This window comes from Microcaecilia unicolor, chromosome 14 (genome assembly GCF_901765095.1).
Source record: "Microcaecilia unicolor chromosome 14, aMicUni1.1, whole genome shotgun sequence".
Taxonomy (NCBI): Eukaryota; Metazoa; Chordata; class Amphibia; order Gymnophiona; family Siphonopidae; genus Microcaecilia; species Microcaecilia unicolor.
This window is the reverse complement of record NC_044044.1, coordinates 34,531,145-34,543,971: the sequence shown is the minus strand read 5'-3', so window position 1 is coordinate 34,543,971 and position 12,827 is coordinate 34,531,145. Positions and strand designations below refer to the sequence as shown.

Genomic DNA, 12,827 nt, shown 5'->3' with positions numbered 1-12,827 from the left:
TTTTCAAGCAGGTAAAGTGCAAGTGGCTGTGTGTATCTGTGTGTAGTGAGAGATGAAGGCAGAGGGGTGCAGGGAGGAAGGTGATAAAGCCAGGAACTCTAAATCCATGGGTTTAATATTTGACAAGCAGGTGCATCCATGGGGACAGTTGGTCAGAGGGCGCTGGGATTCCGGAAGTTGTGTCCAGCGAAGCGAGCTTCATCCCCTAGCTCTTCCTCAATCCTGCCGACCAAAATCAATCAATCAATCATTCATTCAGGACATTCCCTAAAATATTCCTACCTTCAATATTCTTTATAAGATCCTATGTCAACCACAGTGTATCAGTAATTTCCCTGCAGACCTGGGGAACTGTTTAACGGTCAGCAGTGGGTTGAGATCCTGGGGAACCAGGTTCAATTCCCTCCACAGCTCTGTGTGACCCTAGGCAAGTCACGTAGCCCTCCATTGCCCCAGGTACAATATAATACTAGATTGTGAGCCCATAAGGGACAGTACCAGTACCTGAAAAAGAAAACCGCAAACTTCTTAGGTCTAGGCGGTATATAGATACTGAGAATAAAATAAATAAGTACTGGGCAGTGATGTTGCAGAGTTATTAGGGGGTTTCTTGCAGTGTGAGTACCGGGCAGTGATGCTGCATTGTAACTCCAAGGTATATTAATTGCAGATTAAGGATTTATAGGTTGAATGTTTTTACCTCATCAGCTGGTTGTATTTTGCTAGGCGTTCAGATCTGCAGGGAGCTCCTGTTTTAATCTAGGAAGAAATGTCAACATGATATCTAACTTATCTTGTAACCCCCCCCCTCCCCCAATACCTCTCTGGTCCACCAATTACAGTCCAACCCAGCAGTAACTTTCAGTAGCATAAACCCCTCCAATATGTCTCTGAGCCACCAATGAGAACCCAATCCAGCACTAATGCCCAGTAACATAAGCCCCTCCCACAGGTCCCTGCTCCAGCAGTGGGAATCCTGCTTAATATGAGGCCTTCCCAGGCTCCTGATAGAAGCCTCTGGTCTACATACCTGTCCAGTGCAAAGTCCAACCACTAGATCCGCAATGAACGTGTCCTCTGTCTCCCCAGAACGGTGACTGACCATCACCCCCCATCCGTTCTCCTGTGCCAGCTTACAGCTACATGAAGAAAACACAATGCCAGAAGAAATGCCACTGACCACTTTGGAGAATTACCAAAATACTGCAACCCATGTCAATATTCATTGCTCCATAACCTCGTAACAGTGATACTCAGTGAATGCTTCCAGAACTGCCCCCACTCACCCCAACTTCACAGTGCACGCATCTAAAACTCCATTAGCTAATTTCCATTCACTCATCCCATGGTGTTCCCAACCCCACCCCCTCTCACACACCGTCACCACCCAGAGAGACCCCAGATTTCTAGGACACCAGAGCCAGGGATAGACTCCAGAGACTACCAGCTGGAGACACATCCTGAGGTCCTCCAGATGCTGTCTCAGAGACTCTACCAGCTAGAGGGACACCCTGAGGTCTTCCAGTTACTGTCCCAGAGACTATCAACTAGAGAGAAACCCTAAAGGTCCCCCGTTACTGTCTTAGGGACACTCCCAGCTAGGAGACACCCTGCGGTCCTCAAGATGCTGCCTCCGAGACTCTACCAGCTAGAGGGACACCCTGAGGTCCCCCAAATACCATCCCAAAGACTCTACCAGTTAAAGGGACACCATGAGGCCTCCCAGTCTCTGTTGCTACTAAGGAGAGACCCCCAATGCAAACCCTGCTCCCCCCAGATCCTGGTTATTGTTGCTGGGACTGACGGGACGTTACTTACGCCTGGATAGCCTCTGTCACGGACCCTATCTGGTTGACTTTGAGCAGGAGACAGTTGCAGGCTTTCTCTTCTACAGCCCTCTCTATGCGCTTGGGGTTAGTCACTGTCAGATCGTCACCAACAACCTGGATCCCAACATTGGCTGTGAATTTGGTCCAAGTCTCCCAGTCATCTTGGTCAAAGGGGTCCTCAATGGAGACCACTGCAAAGGAAAGGAGTGGGGGAATTGGCTTGTTGGAGCACTTAGCAGTGTGCGGCAGGATCTACAGAACCCAGAAGACCAATGCCAGGATTCACACTCCTGCCTTCCAGCACAGGGGTATTCACAAAACCCAGTGTACTAGTGCTAGGATTCACACTCCCTGCCTCTGACAACAGGGGTATCCACACAAACCAGGAGACTAGGCTAGGATTCACACTCCTTGTCTTTCAGCACAGCGGTAATCATTAAACCAGTGCACTAGTGCCAGGATTCACTCCCCACCTCTCATCCCAGGAGGATTCACACAGCCCAATGCACTAGTGCCAAAATTTACACTCCCCATCTAAGGGAATAGTAAGCTCTTCCTTTCATAATCCTAGTCTCTAAGCATGGAAGGATCACTTCTGCATAGTAGCATAAGAATTTACACTTCCAGCCTCTGCATGTAGCAAGATTCTGATATCCCAGTACACCAGTGCCAGGATTCACTCTTCCACCATCTGACCATAGTGGGATTCTAACCCCAGTGCACTAGTACCATGAATACCTGTGCTACCATCTGAACACAATAGTATTTTCACCTCTGAGCACTAGTGCCACAATTCACTTTTCTACCATCTGAACCCAGCAGGATTCTCACCCCTGAGCACTAGCACCGCAATTCACTCATCCACCATCTGAGCACTGCAGGTTTCTCACCTCGGAGCACTAGTGCTACAGTTCACTCATCCACCACCTGAACACAGTAGGATCCTCATCCCAGTTCATCAGTGCCAGGATTAAATCTTTCAGCCCCTACAGAAAGTGTAATTCACAATCTGGCATTCTTTTGGACTCATTCTGGATGTACCTGGGTAGTCCCGTACAAAGCTCTGGTACAAATCCCCCAGTTCATCTCCTGAAATATAGCGGCTGGGATCATCTGGTGACTTGAAGTCCAGATCATATTTGCCATCCCGGTAGAATTCAGAGGCCGCAACATCCATTCCTATTACAATCTTCTCGGTATAGCCGGCTTTCTCAATAGCCTCCTTCAGTAGTTCCAGAGCTGGAGGAAGAGGAAGAGAGTAAAGAGGAAGCATTATGGGGCAAGCGAGGAGAGGCATAAATGAAGCAAACAGTGATGGAATCCATAGAGCTGAAAACATGACGCCCTGCTGCACCCATCTCTCACCTTCACTATTCTCTAGGATGTTGGGAGCAAAGCCCCCTTCATCTCCGACATTGGTGGCATCCTTCCCATACTTCTCCTTGATGACACTCTTTAGATTATGGTAGACCTCTGCACCAATGCGCAGAGCATCCCGGAAGCTCTCGGCACCCACTGGAAGAATCATAAACTCCTGCATAGCGAGCTTGTTTCCGGCATGGGATCCACCATTGATCACATTAAATGCCTGAAAATCAGGAGAGGAACCAGGAACAACTTGGATTATATTCTACCTGTCTTTCATCCTCCATCCCTGATTGCTTCTTATAGCATTGATGATCTTCCAGCCCCGGTAATCCAGGAAGGACAGAGGGCTGGAGAGGCAGATGAGGAAGGATGGACTAGTTAATAGCTGGATGGATGGTGAGAGGTTTCAAATACTGCCTGCCTAGTGGCATGTTTTACCTGGAGACTCTGCACCAGTTACTTTTAGTTTAAAAATTTACCTAAAGAAAAAGTACTTGCAGACAGTCACACTTCCATTTTCTAATTTAGAAAATACCAAAGTATGTATGTTGTTGCAATCCCTGCACTCCCCTCCCAGAAACACCTCCACTGAATTTGTAAATACACACATCCTTTCTCATTTTCATGAATAAAACATTGTTTCACCCATGGGACTGGCCCTTTGTATAGATGGATATTACATGGATTGCTGGATGGACAGATAGATGTAGAGGGTTAGATTGGGGGTGATTGGATATATGGATTGTTGAATCTATCGCTGGATGGACAGATAGATGTAGAGGGTTAGATCGGGGGTGATTGGATATATGGATTGTTGAATCTATCACTGGATGGATAGCAAGATGGATGCATTTGATCACATTACTCCACTATTTAAGCAGCATCTTTGATTACCTATCTTTATCGAATTCAATGCAAGATACTCACATTGGCACAAACACTCCTTCTTATCTTTCCTCTCTTATTTCTTCCTATATCCCTTCCTGCTAACTACACTGTTCATCTGCACGTCACCGTATGCCAGGGTTAGGCAACTCCGGTCCTCAAGAGCCGCAGGCAGGTCAGGTTTTCAGGATATCCACAATTAATATGCAGGAGATAGATTTGCATACCATGGAGGCAGTGTATGCAAATCAAGTTCATGCATATTAATTGTGGATATCCTGAAAACCTGACCTGCCTGCGGCTCTCGAGGACCGGAGTTGCCTACCCCTGCCTTATGCCTTTGGCTGTTCGTTGCTCGAGACTGGAATCAACCCATCATTCAGCTTTTCTCTCTGTTGTAACTTCTTTCTGGAACTCACTCCTCTTGGAAATTCAATCAGAACAGCCTTACCCTAGATTCAGATCTTTTAGCCGCTTAGGTTTAAGCAGGGTATATGCTTTATAAATAAATAATTAAATAAATACATAATGAAGACTTACCTTCTTTACTCAAGCTTTCCCTGAAGGGGTTGGGACTTGACCAGACTGACAGAGTGTTATGTATGTATGTGTTTGTATTTTGGGAATGTGTATTTTGTTCTAGAGAATGTGTTCCCTATCTTTTCTATTTCTTTCCTATCAAGTTATTGTAGATCTTTTCTTAATATTTCTTTTAATTTTAATTGTGAACCACTTTGATTTTTGTTAGAAAGGTGGTATATCAAATTTTATTAAACATAAACAAACATTATTGGATAGATACATAGATCATTGGATATATGGATACATGATGCATGGTTAGAGGGATGAATAGATGAATTGTGGGAGGGAGGGATTTGGGCATTGATGGATTGTAGAATGAATGGATGAATTGTTGGATAGCTGAATAGAAGGGATGGTCAGACGGAAGGATGGAGAGATGGATCATGGGACAGATTGATATATGGTAGATGGTTAGACAGAGGGATGGAGAGAGAGATCGTGAGATGGATTGATATATATGGTAGACAAAGAAATAGATCATGGGATGGATTGCTATATGGTGGATGGCTGGAGGGATGGAGAGATGGATTGTAGGAGTTTTGATATATAGTGAATGGTTAGACAGACAGATGGAGAGATGGATCGTGAGATGGATTGATACATGGTGGGTGAAGAAATGGATCATGGGATGGATTGAGATATAGTAGATGAATAGACAGAGGGGTGGAGAAATGGATTGTAAGATGGATTGATATATGATGGATGGCTGGAGGGATGGAGAGATGGATTGTAGGATGATTGACAATTGCATGGACAACAGTAATAGTAATGTGGGGAAATGGAAGGTTGGCAACAGCTGTTATTTCTGGAGATTTTTAAATCTTTGGATACAATTACTAAAGTATGCTGCCTTGGTATTGGGTGTCACTGTTCGTACATGGGTGCCACTGCATAAAATGTGATCCATGGTCAATTATACACATTATTAATGCCTGTTAATCTGCAGTAACAAGGTAGCACTTAAATCAAGTACTTTATAAGTATTGTTGCACTTTAGCTTTTCTTTGAGTATAATTTAAAGAATGTGTTTTGGGATATTTTGATACTAGGTAGTTTTGGGAATAACTACCTAGTGCTTTGGTCTCTATAGCTACACAGTGTTGCTACACCTGTGCACAGCAGTCCATCCATTGCAGATATTTATTTCAAAAAGTTGTTAAAAACAGTAGATGGATGGAGGGATGATGGAGAGATGGTGCCCCAGTGGACAAACAATGAAGTAGTGGTGATTATTGGATACATATTAGAGTTTTCTGATTGATGATAAACAGATATGTGTATGTTGGAGGTACAGAATAGATGCCTAGTGCAGAAATGGATCCTGGCCGGTTAAATTGCTTATTTGAGACTAACTGGTCATTTTAAGCGGCACTTAACTGGTTGGCTCCTCTGAAAATAACCAATTAATGCCAAACTTTGAAAAGTGGCTATTTTGGGGGAGTTCTGGGGGCAGAGTTGGTACTTGGCCGGTTATGTGACAATATTCATGCCCCTGCATAAAAGTCGGTCCTATTTTTATGCGATAACCCATAGCCAGTTACGTACTGAATATCACACTTAACCAGCTATATGTTAGCCGGCTCCTCAAACCTGGAACTTCAATGCCAGTTGCCTGGTCATGGCCTGACATTTCACTTTCTGGGTTCATCAGGGGCAGCAGGTCAGCAAAAAGCAGATTGTCACCAGCTGAACATTGGGCCGAGACTTAATAGCAGGTTTATAGACGGGCAAAGAAAATACAGACATTTTCATGTATTCCATCAACAGCCCTAGGAGCAAAACTGCCGAAATCTGGCAGGCATGAAAATATCATTTTTGCTAGACATTGAATAATTGTTCTTAACACAAAGTGGGTCTCACAGATTCCTAACGACTTTCCATTGCAGTGTCCTGATCTACCATCACAGTAACAACGAGGCATCGCACCACTTACAGGAACTGGAAGAATAAGATCAGAGTTTCCAGCCAGGTCGGCGATATGACGATACAGGGGGATGCCTTTCTCTGCTGCACCTGCTTTGCAGACTGCCAGAGAGACGCCAAGGATGGCATTTGCCCCAAATTGAGCTGTGGATGTCACAAGAAAATGGAAAATACTTGTAAAGATGAGCGAAGATTAACATTGCAGTGTAATTATGAACGTGCAGGAAACTGCTGTCTACTCATGAATCCCTGTGGACATTATCAAAATCAAGAATATTTATACTGATGACCACTCATGCACACAACTACTCACATTTATTCTCTGTGCCGTCCAGCTCAATCATGAGGTGGTCAATCTTCTCCTGCTCTACCACGGTCAGTCCCTGCCAGGTAAGGAGAGGGACAGGAATCCTTTATCACATAGGACAGAGTGATAATGTGGACTTGTGCTAGGAAAGTGGATGGCCGGGGTACTGAGAGCCATGGTGCAGAGAACAAGGAGTCCCTGGCAGAAAAGGAGACAAAGATAAGGAGAGCAAGAGAGACAGAAAATGGAGTGATCCTGTAGACAGACAGTGCAGGCAGCGAGATGAATTAATGGATAGATGATATGCAGAGACAGTGCTGTAATTAGTACCTTACAGCACAGGGATACTTACAGACTCTAACAGAGCTGGTGAAATGGTGCTGTTTATGTGGTCGATTGCTTTCAGAACTCCTGTACCCAAGAAAAGAGAGAACGGAATCAGAGATTCTTAACACAAATAGGGGAGAGAAAGTGTGAGCAGAGCAAAAGTGACATGGGCTCATCTAGAGACATTGTTCTTTCATCCCTGACTTGGAGCTAAAGCTCTGCAGGCTCAGTACAGCAAGTAACCTGTCTAGAGTGGTGAGGAAGTCTGAGACTTTCAGCCTACCTCAGTGGCCAAGTCAGGGCGGAAAGGGACTAGAATAGCAAGGGAACCTCTCCCTCCACCCCGGACAGTGCTAAATAGAGTTGCAATCTGACTCCCACCTTTTCCCAGGAAGCGCGACTTGTCATCGTCTCGAAGCTCCAGAGCTTCATAGATCCCTGTAGAGGCACCGCTGGGAACAGCAGCTCGGAACATGCCTTAAATGAAAAAGAGAGAGAGGTGTACGAAGTCCCCGTGTACTCAATCCACACAAAATTCTCCCCAAGCCCTCTGCTCACCCTCTGCATTAAAGACTCATTTTTTCAGTCTGGCATATGGAGGCAGCCAGTGCAGGCTAATCCTTTTCCTCTACGTGTTTGTCTGTCTCCTTTCTTTTTTCTCTTCTCGTCTCCTTTCCCTGTCCTATTTGCAACTGGAGTTCTTTTCTGATTATGTTTTTTTATTTTTTAATTTGTAGAAGACTTTATTAAGCATTGCATAGGATAAACATTACATACTCAGTATAAGAGATTACACTTTCTTCACACATTATGAATCTAACATTGAGTATCTAACATAAGAATGCTCCATCACCAACGTAATGCTACAACAATAGCTTATTGTACTTCCAAAAATTTTTTAATTTTATACAGGTATTCCCCCCCTGCCCCTACCCTCCCTCCTCCTCCCCCCTCCCCGTCTTCCCTTCCCTATCAATACAAAAATCTAATAGTCCAGTTATTGTCCAGATCCTTTTGTGTGCTTTAAAAAGGGTTCCCATATCTTTTGACATTTTGATGTTTTTTTTTAATGTTTGTTTTTATCTAAAGAAAGGCAGCATATAAGCCATAAAGCACTGTTACCACTCTGTCTCCTTGTGGTACAGGGACACTATTTTATACTCTACATTAAAATGAATTTTTCTTATGTATTTTTTTATGCCACAGTGACGTAGATTATGTTATATTGTACTTATATAACACCTTCCTTAAAACAAATCTCAACCCGTGGTGATTTACAAACAAGACTATACATCATAATAATGACATCAATAATATACTAAAAATGCCTCTGTTCAGTACATTAAAATACAATGTTCAATACAGTAAAAACATCTAGCAAAGGTCTTTCTTAGAAATCAATCCTTGTCGCAGGCTCCAAGTACTAAACTTTGAAGATTATCTGAGATTCCGTACATTACTAAAGGCTTTTCTATTAAGTACATATCTTATCAAAAGACAATCAACTAATGTTTCAACATAACCAATACTCTAGCTTAGGTTCATGACAAGCACACAATTGTTCCTAATATGTTAGAATTAATTATCTGACTGTATTATATTTTTGATGTTTTTTCTTCAACTTAAGCCACATTGAACCTAAGCATGTTTGAGATAATGTGGAATACAAATGTCATAATAATCTTGTTATTTTTGGAAGTGTCTTTGCTTCTCCAGTTGTAAACTGTCTTCTCTCTGTGTTGACTGCCAATCAGGCCAGTGTAATATAACTGCATTAAAAATCGTGTGATATTATGAGGACAGAAAACGCTAGATTCGGAATGAAGAGAGGATGTCCCAAGCCCAGTCTGAAAATCAGATTCTATACCTAAGAGGGGCTTAAACAGAGAAACATACAGGCTGATATTCCAGTAAGACTATATGTTCACCATCAGCTAATGAACATGTAACTTGCCTGTCCGTATATTTTCATGGAAGCGTCAGGCCGTTTAAACCATTAAATGGCATGATATCATCCGTGTAAGAAGGGTCTGGGTTTGGGATGGAGCCAGGGTTCTGGTGAGCCAAAACATTATCTGGTGATTTTCAGAAAGCGTACATTCATTTTAGGACACTGATCCACTATCCAAATTTATGGATTAAGTTAAATACCAGATTAATATTGACCCCGGAGTAGATAATGGCACACAAGGATGATTGGTCCATCCAGTCTGTCCAGTTTCAGGCCTTGTGCAGTGCCGGAGACCCTTTAACCTCACTATCCCTGCACTAGGGATCCTGTATGCCCCTCCCAGACATTACTCTCCGTATCATGGCACTAGGGATCCTCTGTACCCCTCTCAGGCTTTATCCTCCCTGCCCTGGCACTAGGGATCCTCTGTGCTTCTCCCGGGCTTTACCCGGGCTTTACCCCTTCTCCATCTTGACACTAGGGATCCTCTGTGCTTCCCCCAGGCTTCACCCTTTCTCCATCATGACACTAGGGATCCTCTGTGCTTTCCCCCCGGGCTTTACCCCTTCTCCATCTTGACACTAGGGATCCTCTGTGCTTCCCCCAGGCTTCACCCTTTCTCCATCTTGACACTAGGGATCCTCTGTGCTTCCCCCAGGCTTCACCCTTTCTCCATCTTGACACTAGGGATCCTCTGTGCTTCCCCCCCGGGCTTTACCCCTTCTCCATCTTGACACTAGGGATCCTCTGTGCTTCTCCCAGGCATGAACCCACCACCCTATCTGTGAGGAAGAATTTTCTGATTGTACTTCTCAGTCTGCCCCACTGCAGCTTCATCCTGTCACCTCCTGTTCTGGAACTTTCTTCCCTCGGAATAAAAAGGCTGCATCTTCTACATTACAGCTCTTTGAATTTTTCTGTTATATCCCTCTCCTCTCCTTTCTCCAAGATAGGAACATTGGGCTTGTAGGTTCTGTACCATTTTGGTAGCTCTTCTCTGGCCTCTATTTATGGAGGCTGAACCTCCATGACTATTTCACCAGCTTGTATAAAGCCAATGCGTCTAGTAATACGTCTCGCCATGCAGCTGGCATCCCCTGGGCTCTGGCAACTACTACATTCCTAGGTTTGCACCATGCCAGGAAAGGCCACACCTTTAACCCCACTCACATTTAAGGAAAGCTAACCTTCAGCATCTAATTGTGGTCAGGTGTTCAGTGTGTGCGTTTGAAAATTTATCAGGTGTCTGAGCTGTTGCTGATGTGGGATAAATGGTACAATCATTGTCCTCACCTTTCTCGGTATATAAATCCACTTCCACTGTGGGGTTCCCACGGGAGTCCAGAATTTCCCGGGCATTTATCTTCTGTATGGACATAATGACTGCAGAAATCTCCTGGGGAAGAGAAGACGCACACAGACTGTGAGAGTATGACTAAGGGCGAAAGCTGAAAAAAAATCATGTTCTTTTTCCTCCCCCAAGCTGGAAACTCTTTCAGAAAGGGAGAGGGAAGAGAGCGAGGGGCAAGGAAGAATAAATAGACAGGAACAAGGGAAGGACACAGAGGGGAGGAGAGAAAAGGAGGGAGTATATACAGCGACATCAGCCAGAAGGAGGGAAGGAAGTAATTGAAAAGGGCGAAGAGGCAGGAGGAGGAAAGGATGGAAAGAGGAGATAGAAAAGCCTTCAGACCCAGTAAATTTGCAGTCGTTGGTGGCTCTGGGCTCCGAGTGCAGATCTCTGCCCCAGCGACAGCTGTGGGATTCTGGGTTGCTCCTCACTACTCACCTGTCCTTCCCAGCATTACATCAGCATCACTTCCAGTGCTTCTCTCTCATTGGCTGCCCTTCTGCTGCCTAGCAACCACTGCAGGACCGCTTGTCATGACACTGTCAGCAAGGACAAATTATAGCAGCATCTTTCCTCATGCCTCTGCACCCTTCCCTCCATGCGGATCTCCCTCCTTCCCTGTGCCTCTGCACCTCTCCCTCCCTCCCTGTGCCTCTGCACCTCTCCCCTATCCTTGCAGTTCTCCCTCCCTCCCTGTGCCTCTGTACCTCTCCCCTATCCATACTCTCCTTCCCATGCGTCTGCACCTCTCTCCTATCCATGCAGATCTCCTTCCCTCCCCGTGCCTCTGCACCTCTCTCCTATCCATGCAGATCTCCTTCCCTCCCCCTGTCTCTGCACCTCTCTCCTATCCATGCAGATCTCTCTCCCCCCTCCCCCTGTGCTTCTGCACCTTTCTCCCCTCCATGCAAATCTCCTTCCCTCCTTTCCTATGCCTCTTTGCCTCCTCCATGCCAATCTATTTTCCTCTTTCATCTGTACTCATGTCTTTACTCTGCAAAAACGGTCGCAGCTGTTGCAGAACACAGCTACCAGACTGATTCTTGCTAAAGGGAGATTTGATAGTGTTATCCCACATGAAAAATCTTCATTGGTTAACGGTACAGAAGCACATTAGATTCAAATTGGCCTGTTTGGTCTTTAAGTCACTATTTGGTCAGAATTCAGAGGATCTTACAGATCTACTTCTGATATCTTCATCTGGACGCCATTCCGGTTTTTCTCGGACCCTACAACTAGGTTATCCTACTCTTATTTTAAATCTGTTTATGAACAGTCCTTTTACTTTCAAGGAATACATTGCCATGGGAGACAGAATGCTTACCTTCATGCTTCTGTTTTAGGAAAGCTCTGACAACGTATCTGTTCGAGAAGGAGTTTAATGCTTAATGTTTAAAAGTAACTGTGACATTGTATATATTTCTCAATTGTTAACCATGGTGAATCCTATTGGAATGCAAGTGGTATATAAAATACTTCTAGAATAGAATCTCCCTCCCCGTCTCTGTACCTTTCTCCTATCCATGCAAATCTCCTTTCCCCCCTTCCCCACACCTCTTTGCCCCCTCCATGCCAATCTGTTTTCCTTTTTCTTCTGTACTCATGTCTTTACTATGAAGTTCCCTCCCCACCCCTGCACTTCTCCCCTTCATGCAGATACCTCTCCCTCCCTCTTTTCCTCAGACTGTTTGCCTCAATGTAGATCTTGATCCCTCCTTTTCCCATATCTGTGCCTCCACACCTCTATGCCCACCTCCTTCCCAAAACTGACGTTCCTTCTTTCTACCTCGGCCACTCTTCCATCCCAAGCACTTCCCCCCTCTACATTTATTTATTTACAGCATTTCTATCCACACATTTTTTTCGAAGAAGTGAGCCCTGATTCATTTACGAAAGATCAGGTAAGTATCTAGGCTCCTTTAGGGAGTGCATTCCAGCTCTTAGTGCATAGGTAGGTGAAGCCTGATGAGTAAACTATCTTGTGTGATACACCCTGGTAGTTGGGAAAGTGGAATGTGAGATAGCTTTGTGCTTCCGTGTGTATGTTGCATCGCAGTAGGTTTATTAGGCTCAACAAGTATTCCGGAGCCAGACCGAAGATGATTTTGTATTCTAACATACCGAGCTTGCAAGACTTGAAGCGGGCTGGCACTTTCAAAGCACAATTTCTGAAGATCAGTCATGTGGCGGTGTTTTGTGCCATTTGAAATTTTTTTATAATTGAATCTTTGCAGCGACAGATGCCGTTACAGTAGTCAGTGTGTGCAAGGGTTAGGATTTGTACAAGCGTCCGGAAGACTTCGC

At 44.6% G+C, this 12,827-nt stretch overlaps 1 protein-coding gene across 1 annotated transcript; it reads right to left on the bottom strand.

Moving 5' to 3' along the window:
- On the bottom strand, positions 1–10,922 carry ENO2 (enolase 2). Its single transcript, XM_030187168.1, has 12 exons — positions 10,866–10,922; positions 10,466–10,568; positions 7,603–7,698; positions 7,247–7,305; positions 6,901–6,970; positions 6,598–6,731; positions 3,195–3,417; positions 2,871–3,068; positions 1,819–2,020; positions 1,031–1,139; positions 701–759; positions 1–222 (listed from the first exon to the last, which is right to left on the bottom strand). The coding sequence occupies exons 2-12, from the start codon at positions 10,548–10,550 to the stop codon at positions 153–155; spliced, it is 1,305 nt and encodes a 434-aa protein (XP_030043028.1). The 5' UTR covers positions 10,551–10,568; positions 10,866–10,922; the 3' UTR covers positions 1–152.
- Between the last annotated feature and the right edge of the window lie 1,905 nt (positions 10,923–12,827).